Source organism: Genypterus blacodes, unplaced genomic scaffold (assembly GCF_046128005.1).
Source record: "Genypterus blacodes isolate CSIRO-AG114 ecotype Tasmania unplaced genomic scaffold, CSIRO-AGI_Gbla_v1 ptg000058l_1, whole genome shotgun sequence".
Taxonomy (NCBI): domain Eukaryota; kingdom Metazoa; phylum Chordata; class Actinopteri; order Ophidiiformes; family Ophidiidae; genus Genypterus; species Genypterus blacodes.
Window position 1 is genome coordinate 1507703 of NW_027466870.1, and position 21294 is coordinate 1528996.

Here is a 21294-nt window from a genome sequence, read left to right on the forward strand (position 1 = left end):
GTATGTGCACTCCACACGGTGGAAAATGAGGATAGAGCAGAGAAGTAAGCAGATTAGGAGCTCTTCTCTTGGCTGACATTACAGAGTCACATTGTAATGTAGCAGATAATAGCCTGCAGGTCAGACTGGTGGGCCTGGGGAGCAGGCGGCACCTGCTGCCATTCATTCAAGGTGACAACAAACTGATGCCACAGAGTCCTCGCTGTAGGTCAGCTCTGTAGTGTGCCAAGCCAGTGTGTGTGTGTGTGTGTGTGTGTGTCTTTATAACTTTATAAAGTATTCAGGGTCATATGAATCAGATAAAGCTCTAAAGAAAATCCATGACATAATATGCGCCTGCTGCCTGCAACACATTCAAGGTGATTACACCAACAAAGTAATCATGCAGCCATCAATTATGCAACAATATGATCAGCAAAAGGGCAATGCATTTACTGTAAGAGGCAGACGGCCTTTGTTCTATAGCTCAGCTGGGACTGTGCATGAAACCCACAGCCCCCATGGACACAGCTGTTTTCACCTTGCAGTTCTGAAGCCAAAAAGCAAACAGTTTCTGGTGTACAAGCGTCTCCAGCTGGCTACAAACACCAGAGACAGAGGTCGACACTCTGCATCGCTCCCTCCACAGAGCAGTCTACCCTTCAAACGTTCAGACAGCCAGGAGAACCCCCAGAGACCGTCAGTTCCTGTTTTGTATCCAGCTCTCACTGCTGCCCTTCCTACAAATACACACACACAAGCAGGCCCAGATTAGCCTGCTAGGGGCCATCATCATTGCTCTCTGTGTGCATCGTACATGTTCGTACAATAACAGAAGCCTTTTATGGGGCGATAATGAAGTCTAAATTAAAACCAGTTAGTGTATCTGAGGCCCAAATCTAGTCAGGGGGATTGTGGGTAAAAATGCTCAGTTAGAAATAAACACAGAGAATTGAACTAAGACTTTTATCTTCTTAGTTTAATCGAAGAACCACTGTTTAAAGCAGTCGGTGGACGTGAAAGCCTCAATGGGGGGGAAGGGTTGAACGTGGTGCCCGAGTTGAAAATATACATCTTAATAATAAAAATATAACTATGGAAGCGTTCTTCAAGAGGAACACAAACTGCTAGGACCAGATCAGGAAAGACTAATTAAATACAACCAAAATTCTCTACACCATAGAATTAGTTTAATTTATGATAGTTGCTAGGTAAACAGATCACAGAAGCACAAGATGCAAAAGACAAAAAAGCTTTTATGAATGAAATGAATCCTATCATCTGTACACTTAGTTCTTAAAACAAACTCAGGCTCCCTTGAAGCTCTGATTAAACATGCATGATTAAACATTAAAGCAAGTGGTTAAAAGGTCTTAATCATAAATGTAAGAGTAGACTGGGGACCTTTCAGGCTTTTGTACTCTTCTGTTGTGAATGGAAAAAATAATTTCACCCCATGAGCTACTTCAATCAGCAGGCAAAGGCTGTCAATGTCTCCTTCACTCTGCCTGAATGAGCATCATCAGGTCTGATCATGACAATGTATGTTATAAACTTGGTGGTCCTGTTGTGAGGAATTGCTCTAGAAAAGTGGATGAAAATCTATAAAAACCAAACCTCCAGTGGAGCTTTGTGTGGGAGCACTGAAGGAGTCTCCCTTGTAGTTGGTGCTGTTTTATGCATTTGTACAAAGCGACTGACAGACCTCAAGATTTGAGCGCTGCTGTCCGTGGTGCTGACCAGAGCTTTGCCTGAGAACGCGGAACAAGATTTTGTGTTAGATCGAGGAATACAGCGAGGACAGACGACTCCAAAAGTCCACAATGACTTGTCAAGATGCTGGACAATAGGACAAAGAGGCCTCGAGTCTTGCGAGAAATGTCCACTTGTAAACCAGATTTTGTGCAAAGAATTTCATTTCAGTTCCACATAAAATTCAAGTGCATCCGTCACTAATATTTTCTCCTCATTGACCGTTTCATTTCCATAGAGGGCGCTGATTGCTGTGCAAGGACGAGTAGCAACGTTATTGTCAAGGTTTTGGGGACTCTCCACTACACCCACAGGTAGACGCTGCTAATCTGCGAGTGTACAGATTCATAGAGGGTGCCGCAGCAGCAAACAGCCACATTACATTAAAAAGACTGTTGAAAATGACTTTACAGCTCAAGTAAAACGGTTGTGGAACTGCCAAGAAACACTGCCAGATATTCATAGCAGCCAATTTTGTGCATTTAATTTGCATTGGCACATGGGCTGTAAAATGTTTTAATACCTTGTGCTCTACATGATTGCCAAGTAGACAAACCAAAAGATGAGTCCTCATGACTTATTAGGCCAAAGTAGAGGAAGGTGAAGTCTTTGAGGGTGTGGGTCTTGGAAGAGCTCAGCCTTAATGGCAAATTGAATGATTCTGAAGTGGGCAGTCTAGAGTTTGTACACAATCTTGTAGCTGAAAAGAACACTTGAGTAGCAGCCATGATTGAGACAGCTGTAATGCTCGGGTGAAAGAAATAGGTTCTCTTCAGTTTACACCATCCTCTATTGGAGAGACGCAAAATAAGTCATTCATAAAAGCAAACCTACTTAAGCAGGACATTTGCCTTTATATTGCATCGTTACGGGAGTCAACATGCACTTGTTCGGTCGTGTTTTAAGAACAGCCCACACAAATGCATTACCCCTTGGTGTTTGTCTGTAGATCCTGGGAGGAAAAGAGTCAAACTGAAGCCCTGTAGGGTTCAGCACAAACTCAAGGCCCAGCCAGGCAACACAGCGTCCAAGCCTGCACTCTAATCAGGCAGAAAGACAGAAATATTCTGCCATCTAGTGGAACGGCAACGTCACAGCAAATAGGGTGGGAAAGTAGTATATTTATTCATTTAATACAAAGATAGAAAAATCAATATTGCAAGTTACAGATTAAACAGCAGTGAGGCACGCAGACTTCAGCTGGCCTGGATGGGCAGAGTCTCCTGTGAGCGAGAGAAAGCAGGTCAGTGCTTCTGTCCTCAACCACCATGTTACTTTATGTACAGAGTCTAAGTTTACCATGTTCACGTCCTCAATGATCACCATGCCTTTTTCATGGACCTCAATGTCACTTTCTGTGTTGTTGTGCGACTGATACTCTTCGCTCTCCGTCTCCACAGAACTGGGCTGAAAGGGTCAGCATTGAAAAATTTACATGAAGAAAATGTTCCGTTTAAAGCTTCCCAATTAAAGTTTACAATCAAACTTGACCCGACAGGCAATATTTGACTAGTATAGACAGGCCATGACACTTCTTTTCAGGATAATGGTCAGCCATGTCTACCAATTTACAGCCAAGTAATGACTGAACCAACCTCATAGTCAGGGTCCTCCTCTGGGCCTTCATCAGCAAGCTCCTGATTGAGAGCCTCCACCCAGGACTGGTGGTGCTGCTCCTCGTCCTCATCGTCATCCAACTCATCCTGCTTCCTCTTGCTGCCCTTCCCACATGGTTTCGTCGGAGAGATCCTCACTTCTGCATGTGGCGAAACACAACTTTACACTAACCACCAAAGCTTCCACACAGCTTATGAGGAACAAATACTAAAAGTTACACTTCAGACACGAGTCAGTTTGATTAACTGAATGCGAGACTCAATTTTGTGCCTCTATGCTGTTGAGCAGTGACCTCATAACCCATGCCAATACCAGAGATTCTAATCTGATCAGTTTCTCGGTGTAAAGTACATAAAATGTTAGTTAGGAATCTTGTACAGTTTGTATTTACTGAATCTCGCGAGTGTAAGCTAGCCAAGTTTGACCCCCAGGCTCCTTCTCTGCCTGGAGAAGGTCCACTTCATTGGGAGTGTGCTAGTTTGTTGAAACAATTCCACAATGAGGCATTTGGACCTATACAAATAAGTGTAAAGTAAAATAAAGAAATGCAAGAATCTAAGCCTGACTCTCCAAGACATGGCATCAAATTTAGTATTACTAGCTTTCTAAAGACAATTAGATGTCCCTGCATGCCTCACTTTACCACAAAGTAGTGAGGAGTGTGTTTTGCCTGTAGCATGGTTGAGGAAAGGTGGAGTAAAAGAACACACAGACCAAACGAACAGCTGACACACTAAGGTCTCGAGTTGCCCGCCGTACCTGGGGAGAGCGCGAGGCCGATGTTGCTGGACACCGGGTACCCCAGTAAGCTCTGCACGTAGCGGGGCAGAACGGACAGCAGCACGCGGGTGACCCGGTGTAGGCGCTTGCGACCGGCGAGGTTCTGGCGCGCGGGGGTGGTCACAGCCGGGCCGTTGCTTTGCCTCGGGAAACCCAGCATCAACCAAATCCCGCGATACGCCCGAACCTGTTCAGAGACAAGCGTTAGCTTCACAAAGGGGGGCGAAGATAACATGTTTAGGTCGCCATACGCACCACCAGTCTAAAAGGCCAGAAGATGACCGAGCGAAGAACACCGTCACTCCTCACAAGCTGGTCCTACGGGCGAGACAACACAGTGAGAGCGGGGGGAAGTTCCAGCTAACATTTAGCAAACCAGCAGCTACAACGTCGGAATTGGACAGAAAGCTGAACACCTAACCGAAGTTTTACCTCCGCATTTAGGGGCTGCTGCTCCTGCGGTTCCTCGACGGAGAGGCTGCTGGCGTCCGTGGTCATCTTGCTGCCGAGGTGCGGTGGTGAGGAGGAGAAGATGGTGGACGGTGTCTGTCAGGTGGTTCCACTGAGGCCTGAGGAAGGTGAGATGTACCCCGAAGAAGCGCCAGTGTAGCCAATCAGCGAGGACCGGAGCGCGCGGTGCAATTTGCGCTGGCTAATCAGCAAACAGCACCAATTATCTCGGTAAAGGGTTTGTGATGTTGTGTTGACAACATGAAAGTAGGTCAGATAGAGTTTCCTCCATTTATATAAAGGTAAGATTAGACCAAAGATGTCCTTTATTAGATTTTAGATCTTTAGATATATTAAATATTAGATTAGACATAGAGTTGTAAATTCGGGGACTTTGTTCAAGCAGCTCTATGAACTCATCAGAGCCCCTGTAGCATTGTGTCATTGTCATTTGTGTACATGACGATGGCACTTTCATAAAGGTAAAATATAACACTTAAATGCTATAACAATATAGATATAAAATATGAAAATAAAAAAATTGGTTTCTCCTTTATTACCCTTTTTGGGTTTAATGGGTTCTTCCCTGTGTGATTTTTCAAAATGTCAAAGTCTCTTTTTAGTAACCCTGCTAATTGACATACGTGGGTGAAAGCAGAATCCACAGAGCTGAATCACCACTTTTCTTACATAATTAAAACTCAAGTGTAGCCGTTTTTACTTAACGAGGCATTCACTATCTTACTACCTCATTTCTAAAACACTTTCCCTCTGTACACCTTAGCATATGAAGGGGTTTATAGAAATTATGCTTCCGTTCCTGGCGAGCACCATAACCGGTCAGCAGTTCCGGGCCCGCTGGCTTTTGTCAAACAAACGTCTCTGATGATGCCCGAAATGTGGGAAGCAAGAGTATAAAAGCAGCCAGTCAACCTTTCTCTTGCCAATCTACATTCAAGCCTGTGAGCAAAGGGAACAGAAGATTGAGACATGGACAAGAACACGGTCACAAGGACCTTCAGCTTTGGAGGCAATTGCAGCGGCACCACATCTGTTCATTCAGGTGATTTTGTGTCGCGTAGGCACAGCAGCGCAGGGATCCGTGCACTCCTGTGGGCAACCAGTAGTGCAAAGTCTTTAGGGAGCTCTGTGGGATCGGACTTCCACACAAGCAGGGAGAACATTTTTACCAATATCCTGACGCCTGACAGCATCCCACAGTTCACCATACCAAGTCTGTCTGTCCAAACAAGCTTAAGATCCCTGGACAGCAACAGAAACAGACAGACGGAGGACCACTGTGCAGAAACAGATGAGAGGACCTTGTCAGGAGGCACGTCGGGATACGCTTCTCCATCCTGCTCCACGCTCTCGTCGTCCACATCTTTTTCAGCTTTGGCTCCATTTGTGTCAGAACGCAAAGCTGAGCGGAGCGTCTCTGACCCCTTCGCCCGCAGGCATTCTATCCTTCAAAGGGAGGTCTCCTTGCCCTACACGGACGCTCAGCACTGCCTGGACCCTCACAGCAGAGCCGCCCTCTCGCTGCCTCACCTCACCAAAGTCACCACTCCGTACGGCTTCATCACACTGAGCCAGAGCCCGCAGATGGCCAGCGAGGAGGCTCTCCTGTGCCAGGCTGGGCTGCGGCGCTTCAACAAGGACGAGGACACTTGGAGCTGTCTCAGTAAAGACTCGGGGATGGCAGACAGCAGCATCAAACCCAGTGCCATCAGCCGGTCTGCAGCCAAACAGAGACGGTCCAAAAATTCAGCTGAGTCACAGACTAAGGGAGGAATATCAGAGACAGAGACACAAACCTCCTCTGCTGTTTCACCTCCAGCCTCTCCGCCCGCCAACACTGGCGACATCAAGCGTAAACACCGATTCTATCAGGCCATCAAGAAACACTTCATCCCACACCGTCAAAAATCGACCCATTTTTTCTGAGACTTCACAAATAAATACATGAAAATCACAGACCCCTGTTCCAAATATGCATTAATGTGTGTGTGTTGATAGTCATGGATCTCTATATTTGATAAAGATGTCTGTGTCACATCTTTGCATGCTGCAATCCAAAAATAAAACTATATTATCATTATGCTTTAATGCCCAGTGTATTATTTTTGTACTTTCAATAAGCGGAGTGAACAGTCAACATGAGCTGGCGTCAAGGTCAAAGGTCAACGGTCAAGCTTGTCCTTATGGTCTACACCTTTGACTCTAAAGACTGAAAGAACTGCCCCCGTATAACAGCTGGACTGTGATAAACATGTGTGAATGGACTGATAAATTAAATCAATCAATGTGAATGAATGATTGTAAAAACAGCTGATATGCACAGTAGTTAGTTTAGAATTACAGATTACATTTTGAAGTTAAGGATGAATTTGTCCTACAGATGAACTCTCCTCAGAATCAGAAACACTTTTATCAGGCTTTAGAAAAGGACGAATTGTGAAAAACAGTGCAAAATAGATTAAATAAATAAAATGGAGTCAAACACACTTTCCTCTGATGTAATCAATAGCCGTTTTTTGATATGAAAACAAACATCCCATTTTGTTTCTTTATCATTCAGTTCTCTCTGAACCAAAAGGGACCTGAGTCTGCGCTGCTTCATTTAATGGAGTGAATCATTATGTATGATAAATTAAGATGTTTATGTATGTGTTGGGTCTAAGAGCCCTCGAGTGTGTTTGTCTGTTTTTGTAAGAAGTGCCCCTTTCATCTCCAAACAAAGGTGCAGTTCCTTCCCTGACGTAACGCTTGGTAAGGTTAATGAATTCCTCAACTAGGTTCATGTTGGTAAATGTCAGCGCCTCTTTCTGTCTGCTCCTATTCACTCTTTTCTCTCTCTCTATATATACGAACATGTGGCTGCTGTGTGGCCTGCAGACGTGAATGTCCACTAATGCATCTGTGTGAACCTAAGCAGCTCTCCTTCTCCTCCTTAGCACATGAAGAGGCTGAATGAAGATGCCGCTAATGAGGCCACGGCCGCAGCTCCTCTCCCACACGCGCACGCTGGGATGCAGAGTGCTGTGCTTGGAGTGGGTGAAGCGAGTAAACACGGGCCTCTGGACGTCAGAATGGATCAGGACACAATGAGCTAAATTTATAATGTTTGCTTAAGTGTAATGATGTCAGAATACAGGGGGGGGTGAATTTACATAACCAGGAGTTTCCATCCCAAATGAACGACTTCCGGATCTGTTGCATTAAAAAACAAAGTCTATCGGGAATAAGTTTTATGTAAGTTAGCAGATGGGTGACAAAGAATGATACGTAACATACTCATACCATTATGAGTAAGTGTGAGGTGAGTCATAGGGTCACATCCTCAAGCTTGTGTTAGTGAACCAGGAGAGACACTCGTCCCCTTTAGACACAGAGGGACACAGCATGTTGCATTTTCCGGAAGCTTCTGACATTTAACACAGAAACTACTTTATAAGCACTGTGAACACTTCGTAATTATGTTTGTCAATGACATAGCAACTGTAGTGGTTTAAATGTAACAGCATCAATGTTGTACGAACCTTATGAGAGAGAACAGGATGTGAGTCATTGTAAATAAGGTTCTTGTGGAGCAATGGAGGATAGGCTCGTCACCATATGAGGCTGTATCTGTATCTGCGTCAGAGCCACATGCTGAATGCTGTAACACAATAAAAGGCCTTAAACCCTCACATACTCACATGCAGACAGAGACAATGCAGCAGTGACTTCTTGTTTGTTTGGTTATGAAATAAATATTAATAGTTGCTTCAATTTATGTAAACTTCATTTAAGTAACTTTAGCAATTCCACATTCCACCTTAACTGTATCTTATGATCCTTCTCATATGACCTTTGACCTCACTGCAGAAACTGTAACTAGAAGTTTCCCGCTCTGATTACTGTTGGCAATGATATTTTCGAAGGTTTCACGCTTTCAGAAAAAAGAGAAAAGATCATGCTGAGGCTGCTTATGGCAAACAGAGATCAACTGTGACTGAATGAAAAGGAAAGCAAAAAGAGTAGTAACTGAAGGGGCTTCGCTCAAACTGCTCTTCCTCATTTTCTCACGTTGAGGTTAGCTCGAGAGAGAGAACAGAGCACACACGACTTTTCCGGCGCGGCGACCTCAAAGCACTTGATCTGAGCTCAACGGTAACAAGCAGAAAACTCACTTCTCAGAGAGGAAGAGAGAGGAGAGCGAGAGAGAGAGAGAGAGAGAGAGGCGGGTGTGTATGTTAGAGAGAACCAGAGAGACGCTGGATTCAGCTTTACAGCCAGGCTGGAGTGGAGGAGCAGCCAGTCAGAGCAGCTTCATCGATCCCTGATGGCGTCTGGGTCTGACAGTCGAGCAGAGGTGCAGCCGCCGGCGCTGCCCGTCAAACAGCACAGGTGAGAACAACAACCTGCACAAATCACAACAAACATCTCTCTTTACCTTTGATTCATCACCTTGCTTGTTTCTATTTGGGTGATCTGTGCATTAATGCTAAGAATCAGAATAACATCTAAAAAACACAACATCATATAATTATTTGTGTTTGTGTTCCTGCTGGACACAGAAGTCGCTCGTCCAGAGGCTCCAGTCAGGACTCAGACTGTGTCCTGTTGAGCCCCGGGGGACTCCAGCTCCAAAACTATGCATTTAATGATGTCTTCCCCGAGACCACAGACTGCCATGCAGCTCAGTGCCCCATACACCAGCAGGAGCGTGAGTTACACACCAGTGAGGCCTGGCTGTGTTTGTACATAAAGACACAAAAGGAATTATCTAACTGCATCATTTGCTATTGAATAATAACCAGGTTCTGAAAATGTAAGTGACATTAGAAGTTCAATGTGCTGAGAAAAATAACAGTGAACTTAAATGTGCTGTCCATTTTTCTCAGTTCCTCTTTTTCTTGAGAACTGAAACGGGAGGAAGTAACACCTGAAAGCGAAAACTCGCACTCCTCATAATCCACGTCATTTAACCTCTAACATTTGTCTTAAAGCACTTGCAGACTTCTCGTGCTCCCCTGTCAATGGATGATGGTTTCCTCTTTGTTCTCTCAGATCTCTCCTACCACCAGGTGAGGTTCTTCTCAGACCGCACCCCTCCGCCCGTTCCCAAGAAGAGGGTGGCCCGCTCCGTGTCCCACCCCATGACCGACGCACCTCCGCCTGCTCCTCTGCAGCTCCAAAGTCGAACGCAGAACTTCGACAACCCCCTGTACATGCTGGCGCCCATCCCTCACACCCAGCTGTACCCAGAGAGAGCAGAAGAAGAAGAGGCCTCGCCGGTCAGAAAGAGCCCCGTCCTCTTGATGTCCCTCTCCCAGCTGTGCTTTGACACGGCAGATGAACATCTACTGTGCCTCTTCAGCAGCTTTGATAACCAGGGAGTCGTCTCCCAGAGAATCCAGTATCGCCACCTGCTCTTTCTCAGATGCATGGCGCAGAGAATGGAGGCCAAGATTCTGCAGGAGGACGCCAGCGACAGTGACGTCGGCTCATATCGACCTGAGGATTTCCTGCTGTGTGAAGGGAACAAGCCCAAGCAGATCGGAGACGCAGTTTACTACGGCCTGCACAGCTCCAAGTTTCCCAGACGGGTGCTTGGTTTAAGGGTAAGGCTGTTGTTTCTATTATACTGTTTGCAGTTGCTTGCAGTTGCATTGCTCTGGATGCACATTGCAAGCAGCAGCCATTTGTAGGTTAACCATGATTGTTATCAATAGAAGCAGCTTCCTCTAAACTGTCAGAGGTTGAAAACAAGCAGCTACAGGAAGAGCACAACAAATCATAAAGGAGCCCCTCATAAATCATCCTAAATGTGACTTTCTTCCCTTTCTATCCAGGTACACAACAGCACCTACACACCTCCCTCAGCCGACATCAGGCACCGGCCGCCACACATCAACGTCCAGGATGTCGTCGTTCGTTTCCAGCCAAGCAGCAGCCTGAAGAACAAATCAAACACACCGGACGCTCAGGATCCTTCAAATCCACTCTGCCCTGCTGCCAAACCGCCATGTGGGGGCAGCACTGAGTCTGCTCAGGCCCTGCTGCAGAGGGGCCTCTGGGCCACCGTGGAGAGAGACCTGCCTCACGCCACCCTGGAGGACTTCATCCAGGAGAGCGCAGAGCCGCTGCTGTATGAAAGACAGCTGTGTGTTCTCCTGCTACAGATACTAACAGGGTCAGAACATCTGTGCCAGTGCTCCTCTGCTGCTGAGCTGAGGCCTCGGGACGTCCTTCTGATTTGGCCTGGAAGAGGAAGAGAGAGGGCAGACAATGAAGATGAAGAGGACATAGAGTGGGAAGGGAAAGGAAGAGTCCAACTGTTATGGAGGATGAAGGGTTCTCCTCGTGTTGTGTTAACTCCTCTGCCCACTTATGTTCCTGCACCTCACCCTTCTATCATCAGAGCCCAGCTTGGAGCTTTAATCCGCCACTGTCTCGACAGGAAAGAGGAGAATCTGTCCCCGTCCTTGTATAAAAGAGGACTGCTTTATCTGGAGTCCAGCCTGCAGATGGCGGACATGTTGGCCACACTTCAGGTCCTCCTCTGGGGTCCCCAGGACCCCGTGTTGAGCCACGGCAGCTCCAGGGCCGCAGCCGTGCACAACTGGCTGACCATCAAACGAGCCCTGCTGGTGATGAAGATGGCAGAGAAGAGCCTGGTCCATGATCAGTCGGGTCTGGACTGGGACGACTGCCTGTGCCTGCACTTCTTAGCATTTACTGACTCTGAGGCGGTGCTCAGTGCCATTAACCGGCTCAGACTTCCCCTCAGCCTGGGATGATCCTGGAACATTAATGGAAGTCGAAGCAACCAAGCGATCAAAGCAGTCAGTGACCCTCTGTGTCCTATGGGTGGGGTTGTCTGCACTCAATTCATCCACAGGGCACCAGGGGTCAGTGAATAGCTAGAAATGATGTCACAGTCCAATTAAAAACCAACAACACAGATTTCTAACTGTACTTTATCACCAAGACACCGATAACATCCAGCATTAATCTTTACACTGGCTTTAAATGTATACGATTCCACCTTGAGGATGGTGAAGTGTAATAAAGCATAAAGAGGCGACATCATCACATCATTCAGACCACAGAGCCCTCTGGGTAAGGTGAGCACTTTTATTTAGTTCAGTTACAACATGCAGATTTCTATCAAGTGACTCAAAGCGACAAAGAAAAATCATGCACACATTAAAAAAACAAAATCCATATAAACAGGAGAATCAATTGATAATTAGCATGAAAACATCTAATTACACAAGTAAGATGAATTTGAATTCCATCATAAATATGACACTGTGGGGATGATCACAGAGGAAGAGGAGGAGGAGGAAGGGGGGGGGGGGGGTGAAGATGAAATCACTACACATTATGGAAAGTCATTCAGTGGTGAGGATGCACTGGCACGATATTTTGGCGCCCACTTGCGTTACATCGCTGGCGTCTGACCTCGGAGCAGATAAGGTTTGAACACGGCACAACAGGGTGACGGCAAAACTAACAGAGGGGGGGAAACCACACTGAACTGGAGTTATATATTCATTTCCAAAAGTGATAAAGATGGATGGCGATTGGTTGAGATAAGAACATCAAACAGCTGCGAGTTGCTCGGCGTATTTTCTTTTCTTTTAATCGTCGTCGGAGGAAGAGGAGTCGCGCTCGATGCTGTAAGCCATGAAGAAAGCGTCAGGGCGGGCGGGGACGAGGGGATGACCCGGTCTCACAATCTCAAAGCCCAGGAAACTGAATGTACGCAGTAAGGATGCTGAGGAGAGAGCAGAGTGTGTGTGTGTGTGTGTGTGTTAGCCTGTTTACAGACAGGAACAAGGCCTGACATGAGCTCCTTAAATGCCCCAAGAACGACAAAACACTAATATTTAAACTGTCTTCTATATTTAATGAAGTAAACTGCTTCTTTCCGACATATAATGTAGTCCGACTTCTGCCACTGTACGTTACAAGCGGCAGACTGAGCGACACGTGAAAGCGTTAGAGAGTCTCACCTCGATCATCACGGCTCTTGTGAAAGCAGATGAACACGTGATCGACCTGCAGCTGCTCCTCGGCAAATTCCAGCAGGAGGGCGAAACTGGGGGGGGGGGGGGGGGGGGGGAAGAGCAAAGGTCACATCAACCAGTCAGGGGAGGAAGGTTAATGAATACCAAAGGTCAATAATTACTCAGTCTGAACTTCTCCATGAACCACAGCAGACAGGAGGTCAACAACAACCGCACACACACTCCAATATAGCATGCAATGATGTGATGTGAGCAGGTAACTGGGTCATTCCAGATATAGACGTGTTCTTACTGGCATACATGACTTTGGTAATGGAAGCATCACTTAAACTAACTCTGCTGATTGACCATAAATATTCTGTACATTTAATGTGCACAACCAGAAGGGAGTCTCTTCCCTGCATGTCAGCAGAACACACACACACACACACACACACACACACACACACACACACACACACACACACACACACACACACACACACACACACACACACACACACACACACACACACACACACACACACACACACACACACACACACACACACACACACACACACACACACACACACAACTGACCTGTCTTTGCTGCCTTCGGGCAAAGCTCCAGGAGGGATCTCAACGTAGAGTTTCCCTCCTTTCAGTGCCGCCCTCCACACACAGTGCTTTCCCTCGGAGCGCTGCGGCTCAAAGAGCAGGAAGCGCACTCGGCCGTTGGCAGGCGGAGGCTCCTCGAGAACCAGTAATTGAGCATCCTGAAGGAGAGGAGGGCAGAAAGGGTTAAGGAGGCGGCGGAGGAGGCGAGTGTTCAGGGGGTTAAGGATGTGAAGTCAAACTACAGAGTGCAGGGTGAGCCGTCAGCCCAGGGAGATGAAGATCTCCTCCTCGTACTCCTCAATCAAAGCCAAAGTGCTTCCACGCGTCTCAGAAACGTCTCAGAAATCTTTGACCATTTTTGTAATTTTACTTTTAAATGATTTTGTCTTTCATTTATCACTAGAAAGCTGTGCTGTAAAAGACCCTGAACTAGACAGGAGGTCTTATTATGACAGGTTAAACTGACAAAAACATGGAAAATGTTCTAACTTTCTTCATTTCTCAAACATACAGATCCTACATCAGAAATAAACCAAATCTGGAAAGACTTTCTTTAAGATATTCTACCTACAAAAGGTGAAGAAAAGGTTCTAAAAATATGTCATGCTGCGTTTTTAGGTGACAATGAGAGATAAATAAAGCTAATGTTCGAATAAAAAGGCAGTCAAACTCACAGAATAGAACAGCTTAGCTGAAAGATTGCGATCCCGTTGGTCATTCCCTCGCCCACCTGGGATCTTCAGGGGTGGGAGAGGGGCATCAGGAGCACCACAGAGGCCCCGGACACGGGTTACTGCAGCAGCGGGAGCACCTCCTGGGATTGGAGATGCTGGAGAAGGAAACAAACATAGAAGCAGACGGAGCCATTTTGAGTACAGGGCACAGAGGAGCCCTATATAACATCACACACACGTTACACTGCTGAGGGACTCATCTGTGAAATATGAGTGAAACATTTGCTAACGTTGGGTTAAAGAAGTACACATTGATAAACACCCTCTACAGTCACTGTCCCCATCTTCTGCAAAAATGGACACTCAACACTCAATCACTGATAGAACCAGGGAGGCAAAACTCTATCAAAAATACACAAGAGTCCACGTATTCATATTCTATACACACATCCAGAGCAGGGGTGTTAGGGACAAGAGTCTCTCCCAGCATGCACTGGGTGAGAGGCAGGGTCAGGGGAGCACCTGAACAAACACTGGGTCAACATAATTAAGGAGAAGCCTTGAATTAGAACAGGTCTTGTGAAAAATTATGTAATCGGCCTACATATGAATGGTTATGTGTCTCCTCACAGCAGGGGGCCAAAGCACCCAGAGGGGAACTAGAATCTTGCCCGCTGATCTGATAGACTTGAGCCAACATGTTCTTCTTCCCTTAAGCGCCTTTAAACTCAACTTAACTTCCTTTTATGGAATGCGTGTCATGAAATCATCCTGTGCTTTGGCCAAAGGGGAAATGAATCTCTAACCCACAGGAGCAGCTTCATGTACGTTAAGCAGCCAGAGGAGCCGGCTGTGTTTGTCTACTTTACACCTGCACTAACTGAGCCAGCAATGTTTACCATAGACAAGGACAAACACCGGGAACATTTAGCCCCACCAGCCATTTTAAATCAGAGGCCAGTCAAGGTGTTGGAGAGAATCCACGACCTTTCAAGCAGAGATAGCTGTACCAGTGTGTGTGTATGTGTGTGTGGGCCTGTTCTTTAGGATGAACCCCAGTAGCAGTGGTGCTGCCACGGTGACTCAAGCGCTCTCAGACTGGCAGATGCTCTCTTACGTAGATGCCACTGCTGTGCTACATGTGGAACAGATGTGTGAAGACCAAATGAGAACCATTGTCACTTCCACCCCTCAGCTCAGAGTCTGTGTGAATGAACACACACATCACTGCCTGATCATTCACACTAACACAAACACTAAATTATGCAGAAATCCCACTTAATGTATGGAAAACTAAAGCTGCTGTCCTTGTATAAAACCTTGCACATCCCCTCCTTCCTCTGGAGCCCACAGACACATCCAGCCTGAGACAGCTGCTGCAGTCACATGAGCAACACACATCAGGCTGCTGCTTAGACAAGGGCAGGTTCTCCATTTAACTAAACATAATGTCAAGTTGGGAGAAACGAAAGCCAGGACAACAACCCCATATAGAAATAGACACTTAAAAATATTCGTATACCACCTCCTTTAAGTAGGTGGTTTGTAAATAGGTCAGATTACAGGTGTCCCTTCATGGACAAAACATGTCAACGTGAGAAAACGTCGAAATTTCAAAGCCTGTTAATTTTTATGAGGCTACGTGAGCGTCACTTTAGTTGTGTAACAGGATTACGAAGCTGTTAGTAATTACTAATCGCACAGAATGTTACAAAATGACACAATGTCTCCTTTGTAAGACAGTAAACCTCGACGAAAAGCTTCAACGAGTCGAGTCGAGTCAAGTCGAGACGCGACAGAATGATGATCCACACACACCAGTTAATGACGTCTCTCAATTGACAATGAAATTCAGTTAGTAAGCCATCTTGTTATTCAAAGACACCGGAGCTAAGTCCACCAATATATGATCCATCAAAGGATCAAGTACCAAGCAGTGACGTCCATTATCAATGTATGATTAACCGACCCGGCTGATCCTTTATTAAGCGGATCTCGACGCAGTTTGACGACTAACCGAGCACCTGAAGGCCACACGGAGGAAAAACAAGCTACACGGCTACAAATCATCACTTCAGACATCTCGACAGTTACCTAGATTAGCAACAAGTAACTCATTAAACCTATTAGATGATGATCATGTTGCTTAACGCCATTTAAATGAGCTTGTTTATAGTTATCAACATTATGCGGTTTATTAACAAACGGACATCGCGACGGAATCAAAAATTTGACGTCCGAGTAAATACATTAGCATAAGCTTCAGCTCACAAGGCTAGGAAAACAATATACATTCCGTATCGTTATTGAATCAAAGCACTAACGCTGAAATGGGTAATTAACAAGTTAATAAGATTTTGAAATGTATTCAAAAAGGTATACATTATTGTTAATGGTGAAGCACACAACAGCTAGGCGGCTGGGTTTGGATTAGCTCCTGTGCTAATAGCTAACATGAGCTAGCTAATGACACGGATAGTGGCGTCAAATTTGATGTCTATTTACTGGGTTGTTGTTCAACAAAATGGAATCGGATATAGGCCTAGCTGACAGCTGATTGAAGACGAAACCAAAAGGTATTGGAAACGTTTTAATTTAAACGCCAAACGGTACCGCGGTGTGTTTAGAAACATGATACGAGAGAAGAAGTTGTAAACAAGCTGCACTAATCCAGGAAATAGACCGTATCTGGATCTTAGGCCGCGGCTTTTAAACCTAGCCGCGTTAGTTTACGACGAATTACAACAACGTACCTTTCACTTTCGGGTTTATTACTGGTTTGTTCAATAACTGGCATGTTGGATAAATGTCTCTCTTTTTCTCTCACAAAACAATGGCTGTTTAAGATCGTCTGTAGGTTAGATTTAACCATCCGGCCAGCGTCCACACCGCCACTCTGCTGTCTCTCTCCTCTGTGACCAGTGAGCCAGGCTGCTGGCTGCCCTATTTGAAAGGGGGCGTGTCTTTGTTTCGTGACGTCATGACGCAAAGACACGCTGATACAGTTCGAGAGTTATGTGTGTTTGTTTGTTTGCGCTTCACAGATTCACTGTGAACCCTAATAGGGATTTGGATTTGGACTAACTATGATATAATCGGAACAGATTAATAATAATTACAAAAAAGAATGAATATTAAAAAACATTTACTAATTTTTACAAAAAAAATATCTATGAATTAATTAATAAGAATAAACATTACACTGTCCCAGGAACATAACACACTTGATATACTGAGTTAGAGAAATGGCTTTTAGCTGGAAAACATAATATTACAGCTTTGAAACTTCCACTTTCTTGTATCTGGCTGCTCCCTGTGACTCTGTGACCCGTCCACTGAAGTGCAGTCACGTATTTTCCCATCTGTGCCTGTCAATCAAGCAGCAAAGGATCATGGGTCAGGGTGTGGGTGACACTCTCCCCTGAGAGGCCGCAGCACCCAAATCACCGTCAACACCACACACACTAACCCACACAAACCCTCGATTCTGTGGTGAGGAAAGGCTCAAAACCTGGTGAGTGTGTTTATGGTTCTGTGCAGAGAAACAAAGCAGCTTCTGTAAATATATTTGTCTATATTTTGGAGCAAGGTGGAGGTGTCTATTTTTGTCTATGACAAGTTGTGTTACATAGCAGACAGATAGATACAAGCAGCACAGACACACTCAAAGGAAATTTGACTTTAAGCATAATAACAATGTGAATTCTTCCTCTTAGCTTTCTGCTTCATTTTTGAGGCAGATTTCTGAAGTCACACCTCAGCCTACAGGACTTTACCAGACAGAGTTGGAGTGACATCATCTGATCAAGTCATAAGTAAGAAGTGTGTATGACAGACAGAGTCATTTTATGTGACCAAAACTTACACGCAGCTGACTGTCCCTGTGTGTGTGTCTCCAGTGTCTTATGACCGGATTCTGTCCATTCAAAGTCTGAGTGAGGTTCCAAATCCATGGAAGGGATTCACCATGAACCGCTGCCTGGTCTTGGTCCTGGTCATCGCTGTTGTGAGCTCGGGGCTGAATGAGTTCCATGGTCAGTGCAATAACCAAAAAAAAACAAAATTTGGGATTTACTGATACACAATTTTACAAGGACAAGCTGGTTCTGCATGTGTATCATCTAACTTCAGGCTTTCATTCGCGTCTGTCTTATGTTGTTTTCCAGATGCTGTGGATTACCTGGTGGAGGAAACGGGATCTTTCCTTGGAAGTCTCCAAGAATTTTCCATAACCCAGGTATTGTGTTATCTTTTCTCACGCTTTAATCATCAATAGTTTGATCTTTAGGGAATGTTTACTCAGTGTGTGTGTGTGTGTGTGTGTGTGTGTGTATGTGTGTGTGTGTCACCAGGTCTCTCCGTGGGAGAGTCTAAAGGGGTGGTGGGGAACCGAAGAGGTGCGAGTGATAAGACGAAGAAAAAAGCCAGTTGACACAAAGCGAATCCTGAAACCCAAAGCTAAAGAATGAAACACACATGAAATGTCACAGATAACTCCACAATAACTCCATTTATTATTATTATTATGAGTATAACAATATGAATGATACATCTGTGTTTGTTTATAATACTGAGAAATCCAACATGTATGCAGATAACTGACAGGATATGACATCACATTTAATATCCATGTTTAAAGAAAATAGTACTCTGAGTACATGAAACATGATCTGACATCATCATTGGTACTCATGCATATAATACAAAAAACAAAGGCTTAAAGTACCTGTCAGTGTTTTCATAAAGGTACAGTGACACACACACACATTCTATAGCAGTGTAATGGTCCTGTATGCGTCAAAGTGTTACAATAAAGATCTTCATCACTAACACTCTCTGTGGTGGTCACTCTGGCTTCAGCGGCAGCTACACTCCTTAGCAACCACATCAGGCTTGATGGTGAGGTAGATCCCTTCCTCGTTCAGGTCCACCACCTCCAGCGACTCGTAGGCCACAGGCACGCAGCAGGGCGGGCGCTGCGTCACGTCGCCGCTCTCGATGTGGCCGTTGAGGAGGATGGCGTGGTTGTTGGCTCTCACCAGGGGGAAGGTGCAGGAACCGTGGCAGTTGTTGATGGTGGCGGTGTTTGGACCCACCAGGTGCCTCTCCAGGGACACGGTGAGGCTCCTCAGCCCGCAGACATGAGTCCTGGTGGGGCCGGCCCTGGGGGCCCGCTGTGCTCGCTCCACCTCGTAGGCTCGGGTCACCGTCTGCAGGGCCTTGAGCAGCAGGAACGCACGGTACTGACTGGCTCCTGCTGCAGGGTGAGGAGCAGAGGAAACAGACACACTGTATCAGTCACACGGGCTGAGATGATGTCACTCCCACTGCTGGGAAGAAACTAAACTAAAGGTATGTACTGAAAGTTTGATGCATTGATACAACATATTGAGTATTTGAGTGTATTTGAGTATAACTTATACTTGCGCTACTGTTCAAAAGGGAAATATTATAGTTGGACTGAGCAAGTGCAATTTGCAAATTGGCTGATTCAGATTTTCTGTCCTGAAAGCAGGAAAGACCTGACCTGCCTCCACTCTTCCTCACTAGGAATAAGTCTTCTTTCAATACTATTACTAATAATAATAATAATAGCAATACCACGGAGGAAGAGTGCACCATTAAAGGTAAAAGTCCTGCATTCACATTCTACTTGTTTACTGAGGTAAGCTCAAGCTCACCTGCTGGTGTCTCCCTCGGTAAGGCACTGAGCTCCTGGAGCCTCCTCAGCCTCTCTGTGATCCCGGGGCCCACATCCGCCTCGCTAATCACCTCCATCACCAGCATCCCAATGAGCTCCAGTCTCTGCTTGAGCTGCTCCAGGAGGGCGGGGGGCAGGGCGAGCTCTGCATGCTGGGCCTGAAACATGTAGCCTCGAGCCGGGAAGGAGAACAGCGTGAGGGCGGAGGAGTTGAGCAACGCCGCCAACAGCGTCTCACTGGAGGACAAGCCGAGCATCAGGGGAGGCAGGGACTGTAAGGAGGCCAGCTGGACCGTGGTGGACCCCGGGTGGTCCTGATGCAAGACGTCGCCCAGAAACCGCTGCAGCTCACACAGGAAGGACAAAGTCTCTGGAGCTCGCCTGCATCCCAGGAAGGACAGAACATGAGTTACTTTTAGAGTGCATCAATCTCTGGGTATAAAAAACAACAACAACAACAACAGGGAACATAGAATGGAAGGTGACCTCATATTAAGGTGACCTGCTTGGACTGATATGGTACAAGCTTGCCAGACACTAAAGGAAGTAACAGTAATAGTTTGAATATTTAGTGTCAACAACAGAAGAATATGAATTAAACTTATACAGCAGACTGATTTGTGCGTTGACGGTCCACTACAGACGGGGGACGTCTGCTCTCCTTACCTCGTATCGGTTCCTCTTTCTGTCAGGAAAAGCAGAAGTGCCGTAACGCAACTTCCTGACTCTCTTCCATTTAGGGTTTCTTTCAGCCTCTTATCTGCAAGGAGGAAGAGTATGAAGAAGAGAGAGCATATGACTCAAAAAAGAGAGGAAATATGAGTATCTTACCGTCGACAGGGGTCTTCGTCTCCACGGTTAGTCTCCATTTCTGATGAACGTTGGCCCCCAGAGCATTTGCAGTCAGGATGACGTACTGTGCTCCTTCTGAAACGCTCACAGACTAACAAAGACAACAATGGAGTACAGCTGTGTGTAGTTTCATGCGTGTGCTGTTCATTAACACTTCAGGCCTGTACCTGTGTGTCAGGGCGCAGAGATGGACTGGTGACGGACATGTCCAGGTCTCTTCCTGTTATGGGGCTGTCCAACACCAAGAGCAGCACAGGATTCAGCTTGGGCACGGGCAACTGTGGCAGGTCAAGGGTCAGCACCAGCCTTCCCGCCTCACCTCCCTCGCTCAGTAGCTCTGCTGAAGACAACAACAAACCAAACAATCAGGGAGAGGAATAACATGTTGGCATGAGAGATGAAGGTGGGCGCAGTCGTTACCTTGGGTGGGATGCAGAACGTCCAGGCCATTTGTCTGGTTTGAGTGCAGCACCTGAGCAAACTCTGCGAGAGCCGAGCCTGATGAAGCAGACGTGCAGATTCCATACGGAGACAAATTACACTCGCCGTCTTGACCCAAACCGGTGTGCAAGGCCGCAAACATGTCATCCAGAAAGCACAGGGAGTGATGGGTCGAGCCTGACGGGGAGGTTTGTTGTGCTTCTGCAGTCCTCGTGGAGTCAGACCTTATTGAGTCTAAAGTGGAAAGAAAAGAACAAATTAAATCAAATCACACACATCAGAAAAGCATCAAGATGTAAAGTATAAAGTTTGTCGAGTTGGTCTGGTGTGTCTGACCTCTCTGTGCAGCACCGTGCAGAGACACACACGGTCCGGTCCCGAAGAGTATCAGCACCCCACAGCAGAAGACACTCAAACGCAACAT

General features: G+C 46.0%; 4 protein-coding genes and 1 long non-coding RNA gene across 5 annotated transcripts; 2 read left to right on the forward strand and 3 right to left on the reverse strand.

Moving 5' to 3' along the window:
- Positions 1 to 2840: 2840 nt before the first annotated feature.
- On the reverse strand, positions 2841 to 8246 carry org (oogenesis-related gene). The gene is made up of 7 exons (XM_076153183.1): positions 8121 to 8246; positions 4561 to 4697; positions 4384 to 4446; positions 4108 to 4315; positions 3327 to 3487; positions 3031 to 3138; positions 2841 to 2954 (listed from the first exon to the last, which is right to left on the reverse strand). The coding sequence occupies exons 2-7, from the start codon at positions 4624 to 4626 to the stop codon at positions 2928 to 2930; spliced, it is 633 nt and encodes a 210-aa protein (XP_076009298.1). The 5' UTR covers positions 4627 to 4697; positions 8121 to 8246; the 3' UTR covers positions 2841 to 2927.
- Positions 8247 to 8772: 526 nt separating this feature from the next.
- LOC143002822 (inactive tyrosine-protein kinase PEAK1) lies at positions 8773 to 11666 on the forward strand. The gene is made up of 4 exons (XM_076153181.1): positions 8773 to 8970; positions 9141 to 9289; positions 9634 to 10187; positions 10419 to 11666. Exons 1-4 carry the CDS (start codon positions 8906 to 8908, stop codon positions 11364 to 11366), a joined length of 1716 nt encoding a protein of 571 aa, XP_076009296.1. The 5' UTR covers positions 8773 to 8905; the 3' UTR covers positions 11367 to 11666.
- Positions 11667 to 11689: 23 nt separating this feature from the next.
- On the reverse strand, positions 11690 to 16813 carry oaz1a (ornithine decarboxylase antizyme 1a). Its single transcript, XM_076153182.1, is given in 6 exon segments — positions 11690 to 12349; positions 12588 to 12673; positions 13185 to 13360; positions 13877 to 13963; positions 13965 to 14031; positions 16630 to 16813. Coding segments are annotated over 6 exon segments (672 nt in total). The 5' UTR covers positions 16749 to 16813; the 3' UTR covers positions 11690 to 12212.
- A 390-nt stretch (positions 16814 to 17203) lies between these two features.
- On the forward strand, positions 17204 to 18587 carry LOC143002908 (uncharacterized). Its single transcript, XR_012963823.1, has 5 exons — positions 17204 to 17390; positions 17593 to 17691; positions 17776 to 17910; positions 18043 to 18113; positions 18229 to 18587. It is a non-coding gene; the product is annotated as an uncharacterized LOC143002908 (long non-coding RNA).
- Positions 18588 to 18732: 145 nt separating this feature from the next.
- Positions 18733 to 21294, reverse strand: amh (anti-Mullerian hormone). The gene is given in 7 exon segments (XM_076153306.1): positions 18733 to 19133; positions 19558 to 19958; positions 20208 to 20337; positions 20409 to 20520; positions 20597 to 20766; positions 20850 to 21104; positions 21222 to 21294. Coding segments are annotated over 7 exon segments (1542 nt in total).